The 24,418-nt window shown below is 40.1% G+C and overlaps 3 protein-coding genes across 3 annotated transcripts; 1 reads left to right on the forward strand and 2 right to left on the reverse strand.

Annotated features, from left to right (window-relative positions):
- Positions 1-595: 595 nt before the first annotated feature.
- LOC122081277 (VQ motif-containing protein 33-like) lies at positions 596-1,659 on the reverse strand. Its single transcript, XM_042648318.1, has one exon. It carries the CDS (start codon positions 1,473-1,475, stop codon positions 897-899), a length of 579 nt encoding a protein of 192 aa, XP_042504252.1. The 5' UTR covers positions 1,476-1,659; the 3' UTR covers positions 596-896.
- Positions 1,660-19,051: 17,392 nt separating this feature from the next.
- Positions 19,052-22,081, reverse strand: LOC122080815 (nuclear pore complex protein NUP43). The gene is made up of 5 exons (XM_042647672.1): positions 21,239-22,081; positions 20,303-20,372; positions 19,816-20,050; positions 19,540-19,613; positions 19,052-19,436 (listed from the first exon to the last, which is right to left on the reverse strand). The coding sequence occupies exons 1-5, from the start codon at positions 21,868-21,870 to the stop codon at positions 19,383-19,385; spliced, it is 1,065 nt and encodes a 354-aa protein (XP_042503606.1). The 5' UTR covers positions 21,871-22,081; the 3' UTR covers positions 19,052-19,382.
- Positions 22,079-22,625, forward strand: LOC122080816. The gene is given in 2 exon segments (XM_042647674.1): positions 22,079-22,311; positions 22,375-22,625. Coding segments are annotated over 2 exon segments (351 nt in total). The 5' UTR covers positions 22,079-22,093; the 3' UTR covers positions 22,508-22,625.
- Positions 22,626-24,418: the final 1,793 nt, after the last annotated feature.

Below are 24,418 nucleotides of genomic sequence, written 5' to 3' on the forward strand. Positions count from 1 at the left end.
TGGCAATTACCCATGAGGGGACCAGCATCAACTTAAACCAGTAACCCTCCAGAGCACATAAAAATTCTCACCCATCTCCCCCGACAAAGACTTCAATTGTAAGCTACAGAGAACAGAAAGAGCTTCAACTTCAAGGCCCGTCAACCACGAACCTAAGCCCAGTGGTGTCCACTTGGAAAGGAATACATCTTTTAATGGGGCCCAATATCAGGCCCAGGCCCAGGCCCACTATGGCCCACCATTTGGACTCTTAACAGTTCCTGAAATTTTCAAAATGGGTAGGTGACGACGTTAAATTAATTTATTTTTTTATTAAATTAAATTAAAAAAAGGAAAAAAAATTATTCCTGAAAGAAAGATAATTGAGAATCAGCTGACCATGTAAGTCCGAATTTGATTCATTTGAATACTGTTTCGGAAGTCTCAAAGAAATTTCTTAGATTGAAAGTGAGTTTAAGCTTCCAAACTACTCCTAAATTTCTCTTTTTTTTTATTTTTTATTTTTTATTTTTTTTTAATGAAATGAAGTGCAAGAGAGAGACTGATTCTTTGATTTCGTTGGTTGGGTTGCTCAATTGAAGCAAAAGAAAAAATATTAAAGAAACCCAGATCGAATTCCGACCATAAAATACTTTCCATACATTTTCCACCATCAAATCTTTCTTTCAGTGATGATGATGATGATGATGATGATGATCGACAAATTGACTTAGTAAAGAACTCTGAATCTCTGATTAGGAGAAGAAGAACCAGATTCCAGAAACCCAGCACAGGGACATGGGGGAATTTGCGAGTCTCGAGAAATAAAGATCTTGAACCCAACAAAAATGGCGGAAAAACGAGAACTTTATAGAAATCCTCGAACGTAGTACATACCCTTCTTCTGCAAAAGCCTTTTACGGATCTCCATGTTGTTGCTGCCTTGGAGAACTCAAAGGAAACAAAGGAAGAAGCTCAGGTGGGTCTGAACCCCTTGGAGTACTCAACGGCGATGGATGCAAGTAAAACCCTTTCTCTGCAATCGCTTTTTCTTCTTCCAAAACCGCCGGCGATGAAGGTGATTCGCTACCCGAACCAGAATATTGAACAGAGAACAAAGTTTCAGAACCCAAAGGGGTAACCGGACTTGGAATCGGCGATACAATAGGGTGATTTTGAGTTTGGGTTTGTCTAGGCGAGTAAGGTGGACTCCGAATCGATGTGAGGCCAAGCTTGATTTCGAGTTTCCTCATGTTCTGTCTCCTTTCTTGAAGCTTGAAATTCGATCGTCGAGGTCCGACGATATCGCCGGAAAGAGACGATCTTGCAGAGAGTCTAGCCGGAAGTGTTATCGGAAGCCTTTCCTGCAAATCATCGCCGGCGCCGGTGAGTTTCTGGACTAGCTCTCTGAAGGTATGGGCATCTGCTTGGACGAAGGTGGTTGGTGTTGCTGTAGTTGATGATGGAGATCCAAGAGCGCTTGTGTTTTTTTCCATTTTGTGTTCCACTTGAGAAGGCCTAATAGGGTTTGACACTAAAAACACACAAAAGAGAAAGAAAGAGAGGGACAGAGAAACTGATAAGACCACTTGTTTATATAGAGGGAGATAAAAGAGGAAGACTAGTAAGACTTGCGAGTGAGTGTTTTGGGCTTTTGGTATGTGGGAACTGTTGGGTTTGGGTTTTCTAGAGAGAGAGAGAGAGAGAGAGAGAGAGAGGGTGGTATTAGGAATTTTAGGGTTATGGGGTTGGGGTTTTGGAACTTTGTTTGAAAATTGAAGAGAGAAGAGATGTGGGTTGATGAGGTTTGTGGAGCTTTTAGAATTTTAGAAAAGGTTAGCAAGTTTTGTGTGGGGGTGGCTCATTGCATGATTAATAGATTAGTCATGGTTAAGTCTTAGTCAAGTATTAAATTGTCTTGAGATTTGATTATTTTAATCATGAGTGCTAATTAATGTATTTGATAGGGTAGCGTGTGTTATACGAGGTGTCAATCTCTCTCTCTCTCTCTCTTTCTCTTTCTCTAGGCTCTATCAGCTTTGTAAAGATAATTGGTAAATTTGTAAAGGGGTATGGGGGGTAATTTCATATTCCATTAATTAATAGTTTGTTAAACAAGTGCTAAATCACACATGGATTGCTCATTGAATAGTTGATCACTCATTGTTTAATTAGCTGTTCATTGAACAGTTAATCACTAGTTTGCTTGTAAAAAAAAAAAAAAAAAAAAATTGTAATAGTTAATTACTCATGGGATGCTCATTGAATTATTCACTCATGGATTCTTCATTGTCTCATAGTTAGTTGAATGAGAGCGCCGGAAGGTTAAATTTGTTTAGGGGGAAGTTAATCTCTCCACAATGAGCTTATAGAGCAATTGTTCATTCAATTCAAGACCTTGGTTTCGAATCTAAACTAACCCGATTTTCCTTTCTGTTCCCATCTGGTCTGGTCCGGTCCCCTTTTTTTAACCAAACTGCTGCTATATCTAGTGCAAATTTTCATTGACCCTGGTTCAATAAGTCAGCAAGAGGACCAGTGAGAGCACCATGAAAGAGATGCCAACAGAAGGACAATAGGGGGGTGAGAGGGGTGGGATACGTGAGAGCATATATAATCTGGTCCCCCTTAACCTTAAAATATTTTCCAAGTGTCTCCCATAGATGATGCAAAGAATCCCAGCTTTAAAAATTCTCTTTGAGAAGGTCTTTGTGGCGATCATTTCTATCAGAACCATTATGTCATAGGAAGTAGTCCTACAAAGAGTATCTGCTCTCTCTCTCTCTCTCTCTCTCTCTCTCTCTCTCTCTGTGTGTGATAATATTTCCTTTTCCAGTAGCATCTCTATTCTCTGTGGAGAATCCAACTGAAATAAAAAAGCTTCAAGCCTTCAATACACATCGTCCAGCATTAGAGGACTAAAAACAACTTCTTTGTTACCTTTTTGTTACTTGGATCCGATTCGTCCATCTGGACACCAACCAAATATAGGTATGAGTATGACATTATATGCCTCTTGTCCGGTTGGGCCAGACTGACCCATCTTCACCTGTCTTTTTCCTGATCCATATCGGAAAATGACCTGGTTTAACAGTTGAACCAGACTGACCGCCTGGTTTGGCCGGGTTGCGTATTTCGAACCCAGCTTGAGCCAAACAGCTTGACTCTTGAGAGTGTGAAATCATAGAGATGAAAAAGTGGAGCAGATATTTTCTAATGGGTTCTCTTCTTAGATCAAGTCATGATCCAATATAGAGAAGATTTAATCAAAATCAAATCAACCAAAGAAAATTTTCCCTTTATTTCAACTACAAGTGGGGGGAAAATAAATCCAAAAGACAGTCTATAAGACAAGATTACCCTCTATCCTTCTACAAATTATCTCATATATTCTCAGATCATGGGGGGTCTTTAGGTCAGAAAAAAAGAAGTCATAAGAGGTAATTATGGAATATCTCTCAATAATTATAAGAAGGATAAATATTTCCTGTTCTTAAAATTAACCAACTAGAGATATTTAATCCCTCTTGTAAGAAACTTTTTGATGACAAGGTATTAGTTTATCTACTTAGATAACAAAGTTGGTATTTTGGATAAAACCATTACTATGTGGGTGTGGTCATATATGCCACATTGAAATTCTTTTACCAACCAGTTGTAAAAAGATGGATAATTTGTCACAGAGAGAGAGAGAGAGAGAGAGAGAGGGCAATGATCATCATCAAGACCATATAGAAAAACTGCAATTTAATCAGTTGGTAATGTTTTCCTTTTGAGCATCTTGTGATATTTTCAGGCCACCTTTTGTTGTCATCTTGCTCACCATTCTCTTTTGTAATTTGACTTTTGTATTCATTTTGGTTGTGCTTGGAGAATTTCAATGAACTTAATCACTTTACTTTCTAACTTATCAATGTATGGATGGAAACTTGAGAACACAACTCAGGATATTATAGATTATGGATGCATGGTGTAAAATGTAGATACTGTTACCATCATTAATAAAAGAGAGAGAGAGGGAGAGAGAGAGAGAGAGAGAGAGAAGAAGAAGAAGAAGAAGATGGATGTTTGATCAGATACTGAAATAAGGTTGCATGGGAATGCTATAGAAATGTAAATTAAATAAAGATCTGTGTGGTCAATGCATATCCATAACATACTAGACACAAATTTCATAAGATGGTAGTTTTGTTGTGTATTTCTTTTGAGTATCAAAAAAGAAGACTGTGATTCCCGACTTTCTGAACCCAGTCTAATTAACCACATTGACTTGGTTTGATCATATAGGGGTTGAACCGGAGAGAATCGACACAAGTATCATATGGAATATGGTAGCAAGGGTGACCTTAAACTCGGGTTGGCCTAACAAGACCGAGCGGGTGCCAAGTGTCATAAGTGTACCCAAGCCTTGCACTTGCACGCATCACGAGGCCATGTACAAAAAGTAAAGGTAGATACTAGTAATTGTGGGTGCCAACATAATCTAATATTATTTGGGAACTTATTCCCATTGAAGCCCACCTGAGATAGCCCACCTGAGACATACCCACCTGAGATTTAGCCCACCTAAGGTAGTCCACCTGAGATTTAGAAGAAATTTTGGGAACCCAAGTATAAAAGGGGGGAGGGGGGAGACATTAATTGTCTTTTCCCTCATTAATGTTAGTTGGTCGGTGGGAGAGTAAAGAAGAGAGAAAGAAGAAGAAAGGAAAAGAGGAAGAAGAAGAAAGAAGAAGGGGAAGCTGACCGTAGAGTTTCATCGGATCGGGGTCTTAGTATTTCGAGTTCAGTTTTATGATCAGCTCACCAAGGTCTTCGATTTGAGGTAGGTATTGCACACATTCCAAGGATTCTTAGGAAAACCGCATCCTTAAACCCTATTTTTAATTTTTAGGAAAGAACTCACTTGGATCTTGCTAATCCTACTTGGATAATCAAATCTAAGGTCTAATGGAAGGTGTATTTAATGATTTTAAAGGATTTGAAAGGAGTGCGGGTGAAGATCTAGATCATTTGGAGGTTCTTGAGCAAAAAAAGTGAAATTTAGGGTTTCATTGGTGTTCTTGAAGAAGAGGTAAGAATCTTCATTTTCTTTTGATTTGATCTTAGATCTAGGTTGAGGGTGCATGATTGGACATCAGACAAGTGATTTGAGTCGTCGGCTAGTCCTCAAACAAGTTCCCTAAGCCGGAGGAAAGTCGGGAATGATGTTGGAAAAATTTCGTTCAAAGACTGGAGGGTATTTTTACCCCACCTATCTTCTGGTTTTTGCCCACCTGAGTTCTCAGAACTCAGTTTTCAAGTTCTGGAGTAACCAGCAGCCTAAAATTGACGGGCTACATAGCCCATCGGTCTTTGGCTCTAGCCCACTTATCTTTCCAGAATTCCCAGAATTGGTCCAAATTTGATTGGTAACCTCCATTTATGATTCTAACCCTGATTTTAGTGTTCAAACATGATGATTTTGACCTCAAAATAGTGAAATGATAAATCATTATGTCTATGATAGGTTACACTCAATATACGCGTACCCACACATCGAATCTTTTTCGTATGGGGTACAAGCACCGTGTACACATACAAGTAAGTAGGGAGTAGACTCTAATTTAATTTTAGAATGTTATGCTTCATTTAACATATGTTAGTCTAGTCATGTCATCATGTCACTTGTGTATAGACTAGACATCACATATGCTATATCATGCATTTGAATGTGCATTTACATAATATGTTATGCTTTGTATTATGATGAGATATTCATTATGTCTTGGTGTACCTGATGGAGAAATTTCATTTGGACATGATATGCATACCAGATCTAGATGTCGTAGTCGGCTTGGAAACGAGTGCATGATGGCTCATGGTATAGGACGTGGTGTTATTGTGTAATCGTACTATGCTCATATAGAGGCATGTGGTTAGGATGTGATTTACCCTTGTGTTACGACCCTTCCCAACAGGGATTTACGTGTTAGGGGATCATTGGGGGGAAGCATCAGGTTGCGATTGTCGAACTCCTACAGCAGTTAGAAGTACGCTTGATTGATCGCTAGGATAGTCGGTAACCCCGGTGATATATTCAGATGATCGATCGTACTACATTTATTTTGGGTGGAGTCACCCATTTACTTTCTATCATTTAAATTTGTCGGGAGTCAACTTGCATTTTAAATTCTGGTACCAATGGTGGGTCTTCTCCGACAACCCTATGGGCGTATCGCAGGATGGGATTCGTCGCTCGTACCCAGGGCATATGCGCACTATGGTTGTGAGTAGCACAAAACCTATGACCTAGTAATGTTGTTAGGCTAATAGGGTTAAAATGAATTGCATATAGGCGCATTTGTGTTGTGATTGCTTGTGTGGTTTTCCTTGTGTGGTCTTCCTTTCCACTTACTGGGCTAGTGAGCTTATCCCACGTGCACAACTCTTTTAGGCAATTTTAAAGGTTACCCGCCTGGTGATCAAGAGCCGAGCCCCATTGTAGAGTTTCCATTTGAGGACTAGTGGGTCCCTGACAAGTTCGAGTACTATGTCGATTACATGTACGAGGATTGTGCTGCGTGGTAGTTGTGACTCCTGAGTGATTCTTTTGATTCTTTTTTATGTACTCCCTTTTTGTTACTTGATGCTTAAATTGTTATATGTTTGTATATATATCATACATGGGGCCCAAATGTATGTAACATTTATAACTCAATTTGGGTATAAAGTATTTGGGAAACAATTACAGGTATTGTTATGAATAGGTCTTCCACTGAAAATACAGGTCTGATCTTAGATTAGTAGATGTATGCTGTATTACAGGTACTGCATTGTTGATCCTGACAAGTTTATGAATTAACTGGGGTTAACTCGGTCACCAGCTCAGTTCTGTGTGAGCGGAATGTGACAAGGGTGGTATCAGAGCGAGATGCTCTGCCTACGTATAGCATACTGCTTAGACCCCATAGAAACTATAATAGGTCCGAGGTGGGGGAAGATAAAAACCTTATAAAAAGTTTAAAAATCCTGCAATTTAAATGTAAAGATTTGTAACCATTGCATTCGTGGCATGCATGCATTGTTAGTATGAATCTTGGTTAACTAGTTTTGGAATTGTCATAATTGAATTACTCGGTGATGGAAGTTTCAACAAAATTTCGGCAGCATAAAGGCGTAAAATGAGAAAACCAAAAATTTTCAAACGTAAAACCTGATAGACAACAAGTATACTAAGATAATAACATATAAAGGCCGTGTCGCCGGCCATCAAACCGCACAGTTTCATATAAGCAAACCATTCAAGAATTCACAATTTCTAACAAGATCACAATTTAAACTTTAAATATATAAAATGAAATAAATTACAAAATGAATCATAGATGCTATCATTTCTTAAAGTTATACCCATTCGATCACATAAGTAAAGCATAAAGTCAGCTGTGAAACTCAAAATAGTCAAGACTATCAAATAAAGCTGAAAAGAGACAAGTATAATGATAAGTAGAATGTCAGGAGAAGATAATAGGCCCTCATTCGGAGTCGGAGTTGGAGTTAGATTCGTTGCTAGAGACATCGAAGGGCTCTCTTAAGTGGACCCGAGAGTCGATGCCGAGGCATGTGTCCCAATGAGTGAATCGATCATGGAGGTGCACCACTCTCCTCTGTACACAGTGGACATCCGTAGAGATCACCCTAGAAGAGTGGTACTATCCCAGGTAAGTCATCAAAACCTAGACTCCATCTCTCCAAACTACCTCCACATCTGGAGCTTTCTACTGGTGTTCTCCTCCACTCTCCTGAGAAGCTCCTACTCCCTGACTGCACTCTCTCCAAGCTGACCTCTGAGCTCAGCCTGACCCTCTCTCAACGACCTCAACTCTGATAAGATATCCTGAAGGATAAGTGCCACTCCAATAGGTGACGGAGCCGTAGGCTGTGTGCCAGAAGCACTGGGAATGTCTGGGCCACTAGCTCTGTGGAAAGCAGGATTCGCTGCCCTAGTGTCCAAGGGTACCTCCTCCATAACCTCCTCCTCTCTGATCTCCTCCTGGTACGGGAAGTGACTCTTGTCATCTCTGGTACGCTCATCCTCCTCCATGGGCTCACCCTCCTCCTACTCCCTAGCTGCTTGTGGTTCTATCATCAAGGCATGTAGGTTCATCTGCCTCAAATTCTTAGCCATGAACTTGTCCCTCGGGATTGATCCCTCCTCCTCAGTAACGTCGACTGCGAAGTGCTCGAAGACTAGAGTAAGGGCTCTACCATATGGTAGACTGGCATCCTCGGGATGTAAGGCATGGTGATGCATGGACCTCAGCATGAAATAGGGGAGGCATAATCTAGGCACATTGCCCTCAAGAGCAGATAACAGGCAAGCAGCTAGGTAGGTGGGCATGAAACCTACCTGGTTCCAGTGACCACTCCTAGGAACTAGGTTGAACTACACCAACCTAGCAAACACCCTACCCTCAAGGGAAAAGTCCAACTTCGATACTGGCCTCACTGGTGAACCACTAATCACCTCGTAGATGTGCTCCTACGTGTCTCGGCTCATATGTGGGCCTATACCTCTAGTCTTGGGAGGACTGTAGTAGTACATGCCCTCTGAGGAGATACCTAGAATCTCTGCCAGCCTATCCATAGTAAGTATGTTCTCTACACCCTTCACATACTGACTATGGCGAACTCCCCCTCCTCCTCTGTGGCCTCCAGATTACAATAGAACCTCCTCACCAAATCCTTGTAGCATGAGGTTGAGAATGGACTCCAAACCTAGGGCAGAAAACCTCTCTTGGAGGTGAATGCGATAAAAGTTCCCCACATTCACTTGTTTATCCAATATTACAGGTAGTGAACGGAAGGTACTCCATGATGATGCAACTCTCGCACTGTAGAAGACTATCTCATCATAGTCGGACGAGTCCTCCCATTCCTTAGATGAGGATGGGGCTGAAGAGCTAGACCCCACCTCTCTCCTCCTAGCCTTGGAAGTCTTTCTCTTCCTTGATGGCTTTACAGGTTCTTTGCCTTTACTTGGTGGCATCCTAAAAGTTACAAAGAAGAGAGGTAAGTACCTGATATGAAATAAGAAGTTAAAGTATAAAAGTACCAAGTTGAGACGAAGAGCAAAAGAAATGGAAGCAAAGTGATGAATGAGAAGTGCATGGGTGATTGGGGTTTACAATGATCCCAAATAAGAGGTAGTCTTAATGCATGAAGCAGTCCAAGGATGTATACAATGAATATATCCTTTTAAGAGAACATGAAATGCCATACTAGGTTAAGCAAGAAATAGCATATCCCTAATCGGGTTTAGGATAAGAAATTCAAGTATTTCAAACGGGTATATCGATCAAGTAGAAAATTTTCAAATTTGGGAATTTTAGCCAAATGAAGGGTTTACCTTACAAGGGAAACAAATAATCATGATTCTGATATACTTGAGGATTTATGATTTAAATCTAAACAATGATTCAAGATTAAATTTTCTTAATATAGATGCCCTCTTTTGAGCAAGTTATATAAGGGTTTTTGGAACAATCATGCAATCCAATTGGGGCAAATGTCAAAGGAACAGTTAAGGAACCCAAGAGAAGCCTAATATTGCAATGGAAACAAAGGAATTCATAATGCGGATGTTAGATTGGCATAGATAGACAGATGCACAATAAAATCCCCAAAAATCGCAGGTTAGGGCATAAAAAGGGGGAAAATTTTCTCCAATGCTCTCATTTCATGGATCAAACTATTTAGAAACTTAAATCTAAGCTTTACATTAACATATGAATCATTTTCCATGGGGAAAATCAAAGGATAAACCAAAGCCCCAACCACATTGGAAGTTTTTCCATTTCAAAGGGAGAAAACCCAGAAATTTTGAGAAATGAAGGGTTCAGGAGTTACCTTGAAGATGGAGTGATGGAGATGGCAGACTCGAGCGGATCGTTGTGCTATATCGATGAGTTGAGTCATAGTAAATCACATAAGAATTGGCCAAGGTCGCCTGAGTTCGAAGGAAAGGGAAAGGAAGAGAAATTAGGCAGAAAACAGGGTTTAAAACCCCTTAAAACGCGGCCTAGGGTAACTCTGGCAGGCTGAAACCGACAGGGTTCAGCCAACCAAGCATGTCGGTCTTTAGCTCGTCGATTTTGGCAGTAAGGGCCCGACTCCACCGGTGGGTCCTACAACACCTTCTTTTGTGCGTTTAAGTGTCATTTTTGAAAAATTATGGGTGTATGGAGAAAATTTGGCCAATATGTTTATTGAGATACAAATTGGAGGTTGAATTGATATATGCATTTTCCTCGACTTCTTTAAGGGTGTTAGTGTATAGGGATGCTCACAAAAATTTGAACTATTGTGTAATGAGTTACAATAATAACTCATATGAAATTTTCGTGCAAATCAGGTACACTTAACGATGGTACGCACTAGATCCGAGGCTGTCGCTCAGGGTACACCTCGAGGTACTCGTCCTGTTGGTAGGCCACCAATCAATAGGAGGCCTCAACCTATGGGGCAAACATCTAACCCACAACCTCAAGAGACAACTCATCAGAATGTGGCTCATTAGGATCCACCCATGGCTACACGTCCTGATCCTCCACGAATACTTACCCCTGGTGATGTTGAGAACTTGATTCAACAATCGAATCATAATCTCCATCAACAGATTCTTCAGCAACAACATGCATTTATGACTGCTATGTAACAGCAGTGGTATGCTGCACTACCAAGTCATCCTCCTCGGGTAGATATTCCACAAAGTTCAGTTGGAGGGCCTAGTGTTGGGGCATAGGTTGGAGGTACACCACCCATACTACCTCAGGGTACACTTTGGTATATGATGCCACCTCCTTACCCGTACCATCTGGCATATTCGCCATATTTTCAGCCGGTAGCCATACCACAAGAGTGGTGGAGACATTCAAAAGGAACCTACCACCTATATTAACTAAGGTGGGTAGTGACCCTTTGGAGTCAGATCGATGGATCCAAGAGATTGAGATGATATTTGAAGTGATTGAGTGCACTGATACTCAAAGAATTATTTGTGCGGGGTTACAGTTTAAGAATGATGCCAACTCCTGGTGGCAATCCTCCAAAGCCATATTGTTTACTACACACCTGGAACCCACATGGGAACAATTCAAGGAACTGTTCGTAGCAAACTACTATCCTCGTAGGTTTAGAGACCGCAAGGAAGCGGAGTTCTCAGCCTTGACTCAAGGAAGCAAGTCTGTCCTTGAGTACCAACAACAGTTTGAGGTCCTATTCTACTTTGCACCCCCTCATATGAAGTCAGCTGAAGAGAAGGGCAAGAAATTTTTGAAAGGATTGAAGGTATCCATCGGCACGATACTTGAGGCATTAGATCTCACCGACTATGTCTTGATTGTACAGAGGCCAAAACCATGGAGGATAAGATGAAAAGTGAATCATCCCTTACACCTAGAGTATGGAAGAGAACGAACCCTTATGCGGATTCCAGTGGCCCAAGTAAGAATTTTCGTGGATCATACGGATTTGGTCCTTTATACAGGCAGCCCTATAGGCCATCGGGTTATCCTCCTCGACCCACTAATGGGCTAGGTACTATATCTTTTCACCCAAATACCAGTACAGCACCCACAGCTACTAGGCCACCTCACCCTCCACTTGCTACGGGTCAGGCTCAGAGAGCTCCTGCTCCGGTTTAAGCTTTGCAGAACCCTTTTTTTAATTATCATTCATATGGGCATTTCGCTAAAGTTTTCCGAGCCCGACCAGCCAATCAGCCTTCTAGGTATATACCTACCTTGATTCAAGGGAGTCAACCACAAGGAAGGATGTATGCTTTGTCAGCTGAGGAAGCTGAAGCTAGCACAGAAGTGATAGCAGGTACGATTTAGATTGAGAATTACCTTTTTGTAAAATATTAATAACATGCTATACTTATGTGCATTGCTGTATTAGGTGTCCTGCCTGTATCAGGTATACCGGCATGTCTTATTTGATTCAGGGGCTTCGTATTCATTTGCATCAAAGAGATTTGCTGAGAAACTTGACATGACACCCAAGATATTAGAGCATAAGATGATAGTTAGTACACCTACAGGAAAATTTTCACAGCTGAAGGAAGCATATGGGCCATGCGCCATTGAGATCAGTGGAAAGCAGTTAGGTGCCCAACTCATCAAGTTTAACATACAAAACTTTGATGTTATACTGAGCATGGATTGGTTATCAGCACATCAAGCAAGCGTGATGTGTGCTGAGAAATAGATCAAGGTGATTGATAATAAAGGGAAGGAACTGATATACCAAGCAGATATGATAAAGCGAGCTAAGAAGGTCCTCATCTCCACTTTACAAGCAGTGAAGTTGTTAGGAAATGGGTGTCAGGGGTGACTAGCATCAGTGATTGATTTAGATGTGAATGTCATACCTCTAGAGGAAATGGAGGTAGTTAAGGAGTTCCCAGACGTCTTTCCAGATGATCTGACTTAACTATCACCTAACAGGGAGTTGGAATTTGCTATAGATTTGATTCCTGGAGCTACCTCGATGTCAAAGGCTCCGTATAGAATGGCACCAGGAGAATTAAAAGAATTACAAGTACAGTTGCAAGATTTGCTGAAGAAAGGATTCATACGCCCGAGTGTATCACCTTGGGGTGCTCTAGTGTTGTTTGTTAAGAAGAAAGATGGAAGTTTGCGTATGTGCATTGATTACTAGGAGATGAACAAGTTAATTATCAAGAACTAGTATCAATTAGCATGCATTGATGATTTGTTTGATCAAGTACAAGGTGCTAAGGTATTTTCAAAGATTGACCTCAGATCCGGGTATTATCAACTCAAGATAAAGAATAGTGATATACCAAAGACAACCTTTAGAACTCAGTATGGTCATTATGAGTTCTTGGTTTTGTCTTTCGGATTGACCAATGCACCAGTAGCTTTCATGGATTTAATGAACCAAGTGTTTCATGATGTTCTTAACAAGTGGGTCATTGTTTTCATTGATGATATCTTGATCTACTCAAAGTCAAAAGAAGACTGAAAAACACTTGAGGATGGTACTATAGAGACTAAGAGAGCAACAGTTATATGCAAAATTCAGCAAGTGTGAATTTTTGGCTCAAACAAGTTGGATTCTTAGGACACATGGTGTCTAAAAATGGAATCGAAGTGGATCCAGATAAGGTGAAATCCGTAGTAGACTGGGAGGTACCCAAGAGTGTAACAGAAATTAGAAACTTCTTGGGTTTGGCAGGTTACTATAGACGCTTCATCGAGAACTTTTCTTAGATTTTAGGACCAATGACCAAGTTGACTAGAAGGGTATAAAGTTTGATTGATCAAAGGAGTGTGAAGAAAGTTTTCAAGAGCTGAAGAAGCGACTAGTGTCAGCACTAGTGTTGACTATTCCTAAAGACACAGGTGGAATAACAGTGTATACCAATGCTTCTAAAGTCGGATTGGACTATGTATTTATGCAACATGGTAAGGTCGTAGCATATGCATTCAGACAATTGAAGGACTATGAAAAGAACTACCCTACTCATGACTTGGAGCTAGCAACGGTCGTTTTCGCCTTAAAGATTTAACGTCACTACTTGTATGATGAAAAATGCGAAATATACAGTGACCACAAAAGTCTTAAGTACTTTTTCACCCAAAAAGACTTGAATATGAGACAAAGGAGATGGCTTGAGCTTATGAAATATTATGATTGTGATATTCAGTATCACCCAAGGAAGGCCAATATAGTGGCAGATGCATTAAGTCGAAAAGCTCAAACTGTGTTACTTTCTTATCTAGCCATCAGACCAAAGCTCGTACAAGAGGAGATGTTAATGGATGAAATCCTCTTGTATGAGGAAGCGACCTTGGAACTGGAGCACCAGGAAGATGATGTTCAATAGTTGACTATGTCCTTGGCGGCTCTACAGGTACACTCATCCATCAGGGAAGAAATCATAATGAAATAGTCTCTAGATCCTGAGTTGCAGTTGATCAGAGAGAAAATTCAAGGGCAAACAATGAGTGACCCTAGCTTTACATTAGCTGGTGATGGGGTCCTATTGTTTCGGGGAAGATTGTGTGTACTCTACGACGAAGTAATACAAGACAAAATAGTAAAGGAAGCAAACAGTTCTGAGTACTCTCTTCACCCTGGAAATACCAAGATGTACAAAGACCTAAAACAACACTACTGGTGGCCAGCAATAAAGTCCACAATAGCTTTGTATGTGTCGACTCGTCTTGCATGTCAAAAACTCAAAGCTGAATGGCACCGACCTTTTGGCACTCTTCAGCCGCTGCTAGTATCTGAATGGAAGTGGGATAACATTACAACGGACTTCGTCACCAGACTACCATGTACACCCAAGGGAAGGGATGCAATTTGGGTAGTGGTTGACAAGCTTACTAAGACAACTCACTTTATTCCAATCAAGACCACTTACACTATAGATAAGCTGGCATAGCTCTACATGGATAATGTTGTACGCTTACATAATGTACCAGTGAGCATTGTATCAGACAAAGACCCAAGGTTTACCTCCAGATTATAGAAAAGCTTCCAGGAAACCTTAAGATCACAACTGAATCTGAGTACGGCCTTCCATCCACAGACAGACAGACAGTCTGAGCAGACATTACAGATATTAGAAGACATACTCCTAGCCTGTGCCATGAAAATAAGTGGTAGTTGGGAGGAATATATACCTCTTATGGAGTTTGCTTACAACAACAGTTACCAAACCACAATTGGGATGGCTCCATATGGTAGAAAGTGTAGAACTCCTCTATACTAGGACGAAGTAGGTGAACGTCGAATGCTTAGACTAGAAATGGTTCAGATGACACGTGATAAAGTTGATGTCATTAGAGAAAGAATTAAAGCAGCCCAATCACATCAAAAGAGCTATGCAGATAGCCGTAGGACGAAAATGAAATTTCAAGAGTGAGAGAAAGTGTTCCTCAAAATATCTCCTACCAAAGACCTGCGTGGATTTCACAAGAAAGGCAAGTTAAATCCAAGATATTTTGGCCCATTTGAGATTTTGAAGTGAGTTGGAGTAGTAGCATACATGTTGGCATTACCACCTTCCCTCAGTAGTGTTCATAATGTCTTCTATATATCCATGTTGAAGCAGTACGTTCATAATCCATCTCACGTACTACCTATGGAACCGGAATACTTAGAAGCTAATATGATATATGAAGAACATCCGACTGAGATCTTAGATCAGAAGGTGAAAACCCTCTGTAACCGTTCTATCACTTTTGTGAAGATTCAGTGGGCTAACCACCCGATCGAAGAGGCATTTTGGGAGAAAGAGGATGATATTCAAACCTTGTATCCTCATCTTTTCGGACAATCAGGTACTACAATTTCAGGGATGAAATTTTCAAAAAGGGGGGGTAATGTGATACCCTACTTTCTAAACCTTGTCTAATTAACCGCATTGACTTGGTTTGATCATATAGGGGCTGAATCGGAGATAACTGACACAGGTACCATATGGAATATGGTAGCAAGGGTAACCTTGAACTCGGGTTGTCCTGACATGACCGAGCGGGTACCAAGTGTAATACGTGCACCCAAGCCTTACACTTGCATGCATCACGAGGCCATGTACAAAAAGTAAAGGTATGTACTAGTAATTGTGGGTGCTAACGTAATCTAATATTTTTTGGGAGTTTATTCCCATTGAAGCCCACCTGAGATAGCCCACCTGAGATATACCCACCTGAGATAGCCCATCTGAGATTTAGAAGATATTTTGGGGGCCCAAGTATAAAAAGGGGGGAGACATTAATTGTCTTTTCCCTTATTAATATTAGTTGGTCGGTGGGAGAGTAAAGAAGAGAGGGAAAGAAGAAGAAAGCAAAAGCGGAAGAAGAAGAAAGAAGAAGAAGGGGAAGCTGACCGTAGAGATTCATTGGATCTGGGTCTTGGTATTTCGAGCCCAGATTTATGATCAGCTCATCAAGATCTTCGATTTGAGGTAGGTATTGCACATATTCTAAGGATTCTTAGGAAAACCCCGTCTTTAAACCCTCTTTTTGATTTTTGGGAAAGAACTCACTTGGATCTTGCTAAGCCTACTTTGGTAATCAAATCTAAGGTCTAATGGAAGGTGAGTATAATGATTTTGAAGGATTTGAAAGGAGTGCAGGTGAAGATCTAAAGTATTTGGAAGTTCTTGAGCAAAAGAAGTGAAATTTGGGGTTTCATTGGTGTTCTTAAAGAAGAGGTAAGAATCTTCCTTTTCTTTTGATTTGATCTTAGATCTAGGTTGAGGGTGTATGATTGGACCTTAGACAAGTGATTTGAGTCTCTGGATCATCCCCAAACGAGTTCCCTAAGCTGGAAGAAAGTCAGGAATGATGTTGGAAAAATTTTTTTCAAAGACTGGGGGGTATTTTTACCCCACCTGTCTTCTGGTTTTAGTCCACCTGAGTTCCCAGAACTCAGATTCTAAGCTAGTAACCGACGGGCTGAAATCGACGGGCTACATAGCCCGCCGATCTTCTCTTCTTAGCCCACCTAAGTTTTCAGAACTCAGTTTTCAGAATCTAAAGTAACCGGCGGGCTGAAACCGGCGGGCTACATAGCCCATCGATCTTTGGCTCTAGCCCACCTGTCTTTCCAGAATTCCTAGAATTGGTCCAAATTTGATGGGTAACCCCCATTTATGATTCTAAACCCGATTTTAGTGTTCAAACATAATGATTTTGATCCCAAAATAGTGAAATGATAAACCATTATATTTTTGATAGGTTACACTCAATATACGCGTACCCACACATCGGATCTTTTTCTTACTGGATACAAGCACCGTGTACACATACAAGTAAGTGGGGGGTGGACTCTGATTTAATTTCAGAATATTATGCATCATTTAACATATGTTAGTCTAGCCATGTCATCATGTCACTTGTGTGTAGACTAAACATCACATATGCCATATCACGCCTTTGAATGTGCATTTACACATTATGTTATGCTTTGTGTTATAATGGAATATTCATTATATCTTGGTGCATATGATAGAGGAATTTCATTTGGACATGATATGCATGCTAGATCTAGATGTTGTAGTTGGCTTGGAAACGAGTGCATGGTGGCTCGTGGTATGGGACTCAGTGTCATTGTGTAATCATACTATGCTTATGTAGAGGCATGTATCTAGAATGTGATTTATCCTTGTGCTACGACCTTTCCCAATAGGGGTTTACGTGTTGGGTGATCATTGGAGGGAAGCATCTGGTTGCAGTTGTCAAACTCCTGCAACGGTTATAAGTACGCACGGTTGATCGCTAGGATAGTCGGTAACCCCGGTGATATATTCAGAGGGACGATCGCATTACTTTTATTTCGGGTGGAGTCACCCATTTACTTCATGTCATTTAAATTTTTCGAGAGTCGGCTTGCATTTTAAATTTCGGTACCAATGGTGGGCCTTCTCCGACAACCCTATGGGCGTATCGCGGAATGGTGTTCGAGACTCCTACCTGGGGCATACTCGCACTGTGGTTGTGAGTAGTTAGAGTAGCACAAAACCTATGACCTAGTAATGTTGTTAGGCTAATAGGGTTAAAATGAATTGCATATAGGCGCATTTGCGTTGTGATTGCTTGTGTGGTATTCCTTTCTATTTACTGGGCTAGTGAGCTCATCTCACGTGCACAACTCTTTTAGGTGATTTTACAGATTACCCGCCTGGTGTTCAGGAGCCGGGCCCCACTGTGGAGTTTTCATCTGAGGACTGGTGGGTCCCTTACGAGTTCGAGCACGGTGCCAATTGTACGTGCGAGGATTTTTACGTGGCAGCTGTGACTCCTGAGTGATTCTTTTGATTCTTTTTTATGTACTCCCTTTTCGTTACTTGATGCTTAAATTGTTATATGTTTGTATTTATATCATGACTTCGGGCCCAAATGTATGTAACCATTATAACTCAATTTGGGTATCAAATATTTGAAAAACAATAACAGGTATTATTATGAATAGGTCTTCTGCTGAAAATACATGTCTAATCTTAGATTAGTAAATGTATGTTGTATTGCAGGTACTGCATTGTTGATCCTGGTAGGTTTGTGAGTTAACCGGTGTTAACTCGATCACCGGCTTGGTTCTGTGCGAGCGGGGTGTGACAAAGACAGTCAGAGAATTTTGAGTGTGATGGAAGAATTTGCAGAGCTAATTCAAGTTTTGAAGCATTTTTGTCATGGCTTAGTCTTAAATAAAATCTTTTGGTCATTTAAATCTAGACATGTGTTGGTGATAATAATATTAATAATAATAATAATAATAAAATCTATTTATAGGAAGTATGAAGGAGCTAAAAATATCTGGTAAAACAGATTCATAGAAAAAGAAAATCAGAAACAGTATGGAAGACATGGGACTGGCCCAAGCTGAGAAGAGAGATGGACACCAAGAAAAAAGAGAAGATAGACAAAGGAATAGGGTAACTTCTTAGTGGACATTAGAGGTTTATGGGTATATAGTGCAACTGCAAACAGTACTGATTTAGGCCTAAATTGATATTCTTGTCAATGAATGACATTTTAGTGAGCTTTGATGAAAGATTCTATTGGGCTCTATATTGCAGGGTGTATGATGTGGGATTTACTTTTAGATCTTGGAAACTATATATCCAAATTTGGTCCAATAACAAGGAATCCATTGTATTTATCTCAATTAATCAAAAGAGGCTTTTCCAAATCCATTTTATGTGAGTCTGATTTGAAGCATAATTTGAAAGCTATAACAGGAAGCTCTTGTTATTAGAGGTTTGCTTGTTTCTTCTCACATTCATGTTTAACCTAAGGGAGGCCTTGGCCTACTCTATACCAGTATGATAGATCACAAAGCAAATATTTGCATTTCTTGTTGCGTTTATTTACAAGGAGGGGACAATTAACAATTAGCTGAATGTTTTTTTATTGCTGTTTTCAACCATTTAGTCCCCTTATATCATGACCTAGCAGCAACCAAGGCTCCATTGCTTGTTCAACTTCTAGCTCAAATGGTATGAAGGCACAGGGTTCTTCATCATTGGAGCTAACATGCTCTGCCAAATGCATTAAATAAAGATCAACTTCATTATCTGTGCTAGAAAGGTAAAATGAAAGTACTTCAAAAACCAGTTTGCATTTCCGTTCCTTAGTTCTACAGTTAAATGAACACATATTCTGATTACAACATTAAAATTGTTTTCATTCCTAAAGGGATCAATGTGCTACTCCGACTGTAAGGGACAAGCTTCCGTCCCAAATGGTCGAAAGAGCCTCTGCTTAGAAAAAAGTGCCACAGGCTTGTAGAAAAGTTTCTGAGCAGGCAGAACAACATGGAATAAAGAGTGACATCAGTTTTCATCTCTGCTGTGTAAACTTCTGCACTTTCTTGTTGGAATCTCAGAGTCTTCTTAGGATGACAATGGACTCCCACTCCAAAGAGCAAATCACATCCTGTGTCACAAAGCCAACCATCATATGTACAACATTTTTGTATTCTTTCAAACTTGTTTTCAAATGTAATCTAAACCTTTGCTATTTGGATGTTTCCACTTACCGATGGGTTCTGTTGGTCAATATCAAAGCTATTGATGGCACAGGGCTCAGCCAAAACCTGAAGGGGTTCCTCACCTGTAAAGTTCATATATTTTCTCAATCCAAGCTTCCATTATCAAAGTATTTTATGGAAACAAACCAATTCAAGCACAGGAGTCGTATAATTTAGATGTATATGAAAAATGTGAGAATCAGAAACCATGTTCTATTATGCTTAAAAGCAGGCCAAGAAAATCCCATCAAATCTATCAAAGCCGAAGCAGATGGAAACTCGTACCTTGTTCAATTACAGCAAGAAACCCATCTTCTGAACACATCATAACCGGTAGGATCTTTGCAGATGAAAGGTTGCTAATTTCTGAAGATTGCATGTAGCTGTCATACTGAACCTCCCAAACCTCACTCTCGGAGAGTGGAGTAGCTGTCTTACCTGGTATGGGTCCAGAGAGAACTATTGGCTGTTGTTGCCACCGAAGATCCCAGGCAAATACAGTACCGGATGACCCTCCTGCCTGCAAAACAAAAGACAAAGAAAGGAAAATAAAATACTCACTAGAGGTTGAATTTTGATTCATAGTCTCATACCATCCAAATGCATCCCTACTGATAGATTACTGATAAGTTATTAGGTCACTGATGATCCATGTTTGTTACAGCATAGGTATAAGAAGGTGGAATGACATAAGAAGAAAAAGGGGGGGGGAGGGGAAGGAGAACACAGATAGATAGATAGACAGAATGATAGATAGCGAGAGAGAATTTACCAGGCATACATGCTTCCGTGATGGGTGAATATCAACCGAGTGTACAATTCCGGACGTATTGCCTCGAGCCCTGCACATCATATTAGTGAATAACTAACTGAACTGGTGAACTTTCTACAAGAATAGAGTAAATACACCCAAGAGCGAGCACTAGAATAGCAACGAAGAGAAAATGGAGAAAATTGTGCATAAAGATGTACACTATAAAAGTAAGAACAAAATCATAAAAAATAATGAATATAGAGAGAATGTATCCACTATTATCATCAGTACTTTTATAGGTTCTCCACAAAGAACTTTACTATCGGTCTGACATATACATGTTCAACTTCATTTGGGTAAGTGGAGAAAACTTAAGAGATTTTTATTTTGAATTTTAATCCAGAATTGTATCACCGGAAGTAGTGCTCTAGCCTTCAAAATGTAAAGCATGCCAGGTTACAAATAAGAAGAGATCTAAGGAGGCCTATACCCTATCCCCTTCCCCCCCTGAATTGGTTGGTCTAAATGGTTGTAGTGTTAGAATTTATCTGTTATCACCTTTTCTTCTTAATTTAGTTGGAAAAGAGCTGCAAATCCATATATATCCATTTGGACTAGGAGGTACATCACCAAGTTCAAACTCATTGAATGTGCCTCTTGCCTATTCAACATTCCAAGTAATTGTTATTCAGCCCAACCATATGGTAACCAAGAGGTCCAAGACCAGCACTGCAGTCATTTTTAATTGGAAAATTATGGTCCCTTCTTCCAGGCATTTAATCAAACAAGGTCCATCAGAAATATGATAATCAACCCAAAGCTATTCAGAGCAATGACTATTCAAGTCCATGGAGTATGAACTATAGCTCAAGGTAGACCAACGAAGGAAATTGGATAATTAAGAAGAAAACCCAGAGACACATCAAGTGAATAACTTTACTGTTATGGTCTTACCAGTTACCCTTGAACTGAGAAGCTGCTCCACCTGGTTTCCTCTGATCCCACCACTGAAGACTAAACCCTAAACCCCCAGTCGCAAACTCAGCCGGTGAAGCCCACTTCGCCGTTGTGTAAGACACTAAACCCTGGCTATCAAACAACCGACGGTAGTTCAACCTTGAATCTCCACCAGTGATCAAATTCACTTTCCCATCTTCATCAACACTAACACATTCAAACCCACTCTCTTGCAGATCAATTCCCGAAATGGGTCCTCTGTGGAGAGACTTCTCAGCAAGAGAGAGGTCTGATTCAAGAGAAGCATCAATAGGGTGAGCAAAGAGGAAGTGAAGTGAACCTCCATAGGTAGAAGCCGCGAGAAGGGGCTTTTGTGGGGTCTGTGATACACTGAGGGAGGAAACCCTAGAGGGAGAAACCCATGAAGAACGAAGGTGGAGGTTTTCTGGGTTTGAGCGGTTTAGGGCATGGATTTCAATCGAAGAAGCATCGCAATCGGAGTCATGGAGTGCGAGAATAGCGAATCTGTCAAGTGCAGAGAGAGGTGAAAGCCATCGAACTGAATCCACATATTTTGATTGTGGAATTCTGTGTATTTGCAGGTTATCTTCAGCTCCGATGACTGCCATTTTCAGGGGTTTTCGAGGTTTTGACCCTCTGGTTTAGTAGGCTACACAGTTGCAGAGTTGAGAAAAGGAGTAGAACTAATGGTGATTGACAATATGGTCCAACCGGGTAGGTGGTTCATATTTCGGTCCAACCCGTATTTTCTTGTGGCTGGCCCATTACACAAAAGGCTCAGCTGCACCACACATTGATCCGTTGTTGAAAGTTGAAACAGGGTAGCAGAAAATGCTGATCACAGAAAAGAGCTTTACCTCCTTTAGCTTCTCTTCTTATCTTGTTCGCAAGAGCAATGGAAGGAGATTCAGACCCATATGGTCCAAGAAAAGAGATTTAACTGAAAATTCAAGAACCCAACCAGAGCCAATCTTCCCTTTGAGAGTCTCCAATGTCTTAATAGCTCGATCTGCTGTTGCTGTCTAAGCATTGGGCTTCATTGATGCTGGGTATCTCTCTCTCTCTCTCTCTCTCTCTGTTCCTACATCACTGGTTGAATCTTCTTTGTGCAGGTATAGTGGAGATTGGTCAAGAATAGGGGTGATTTCTAGAGAGAATGAGGAGTTACTGAAGACTGCTGCTTTTTTTGTTGTTCCTCTGTGTGTCTATCTCATATTTTCTTTATCTAGTCAAGAGGAAGCTTGAAATTACAAGTCATGAAGGATAGCACTTGATGAGATTATGCAAATGATGTTTAAATTGTCAGAGTTACAAATTCCATTCTTTAGTTATTTTGCAATCCAGTTATGTACTTTTACCTTCATATTTGTATACTTCAGCATTGTAGGAAATTTATCCAAAAATCATCCCAATTTGTTGAATCTATCTCTAGGGATCAACCCCAAGGGGTTAGCCGAGTTGACAAGGGACCTTTGCCTTAGGAAGTGTGTGGTTCTGAGTTCAACTCTTCTTATTTCTTTTCGGCCACTCACATAAGGTGTTTAGTGTTCTTCATTGTTTTCAGTGAAAGTTTGAATGTTTTTCATTCAACCCTAGTATGACCCAATCCATGCGGTTGTGGGGACAATATGGGCCCACGAAACTAGTTAGGATAAAGGTTTGAATACCCGTCGTTGCCAAAAATAAAATCTCTTAGGATCATGAACCATGTTCATGTTAGTTATTGAGTAGATTGATCATTTTTTACTAAAATTATTGGAATTCGATGCAAGTCTAGCTCATGTATATTCTCCTATATCTGATTTTATTTTATCTGCTCTCAAGTAGTGAGACCAGATGTTCTGAGAATTTTTTGAATTTCTGACCCAAATGTTACAAGAAAGCTTGATTTAATTAGCTATCTCACATACATAGCATTCCTGTGTTTAGTGGATTAAGAACCTTTCTCAAAACACAGGATGAAGTGAGAAAAGACTTTCATGCATGACAGAATAATATCTCTTCTCCCTTACTACTATTTATAATAATTCTTGTTACTAATTCCCTATGCTGCTTAAATTACCAAAAGGTTGGATCACATTGGGTGATAATGCTTAAGTTCCTTATATGAGTATTAAAGTGCACTAATATATAACCAACCAAGGAGGCATCCAACAATACCCATTGAACCCTCAAGCAGCCTCATCTTTAACTTCCCTGGCTGTAGAGGAATTTTGATGAATCATCCTATCGTTGTTACAAAATAGTGGTGAATGACTACAGGTAAAAAAGGCGTACCCAGTGCATAAGGCTCCCACCAAAATGAAGGAAAAAAAATCATGAAGAACCGGATTAGGGGTAGCAGCACTCTTAAACATGATGATTGCATAGCTTGTTGTTACTCATAACAGCATTTGATGAGGAGATATAACTTCCTACTGCGTCCAAATCTGAGATAAACCACAAAAACCAACATATGAAGGACAAATAGACATAAACTGGTGCTAAAGGTTTTCCCAAGATGTTCAAGGTTCTTCCAACTCAGACCAACATTGCAAATGGACATCCCAATAATATGTGAGATATCGATTCTTGGCCACCACACCTACTACATGATGGATCAACATGGAGATTCTAATGACAAAGGTTGGTTTTTTGGAGAAGTATTATATTGCCATATCCTCTTCCATACATAATCTAGAACTGAATGTAAAGAAGACCTTGAAGATGAGGATGCTTTAGCCATATCCTTTTTTGCAATTTGATTGGTGAGTAAATGATAAGAACTTTTATAGAGAAGACTCCATTTGTTGCCGCTCCCACTCTAATTTATCTTCATTCGAAAAATAAAGATAAGGTAATTTTTAGGATCTCATCCACATCTGACGGAAAAATTACATCTAGAAAAATCTCAGTCTACCACACTTGATTGCTTTGATCTATCAATTGTGTAACAGAAGTATAAGGTGAATCAATTGGCCTAATGGACTAATTAGGTCGATAACTTTGAACTATAGGATCTAGTTGTCGAACGATATATTAATTCAATCATCTAGCTAATGCGCCACACTAGACCAGGCTAAAATTTCTTTTTTGCCTTCCATAATGCTCCTCCAAGCCCAAGAAGGTTGATTTCCCATAGAGGCCAACAAAAAATCAAAGTGAGGATAGTAATTT

Source organism: Macadamia integrifolia, chromosome 6 (genome assembly GCF_013358625.1).
Source record: "Macadamia integrifolia cultivar HAES 741 chromosome 6, SCU_Mint_v3, whole genome shotgun sequence".
Taxonomy (NCBI): Eukaryota; Viridiplantae; Streptophyta; class Magnoliopsida; order Proteales; family Proteaceae; genus Macadamia; species Macadamia integrifolia.

Coding starts and splice junctions, on each gene's coding strand:
- LOC122081277 (XM_042648318.1), bottom strand. CDS start 1,475: ATGGAAAAAAACACAAGCGCTCTTGGATCTCCATCATCAACTACAGCA.
- LOC122080815 (XM_042647672.1), bottom strand. CDS start 21,870: ATGGCAGTCATCGGAGCTGAAGATAACCTGCAAATACACAGAATTCCA. Junction 20,051..20,302: donor CACGGAAGCATGTATGCCTG/GTAAATTCTCTC, acceptor TTTGTTTTGCAG/GCAGGAGGGTCATCCGGTAC. Junction 19,437..19,539: donor TTGACCAACAGAACCCATCG/GTAAGTGGAAAC, acceptor TTTGTGACACAG/GATGTGATTTGCTCTTTGGA.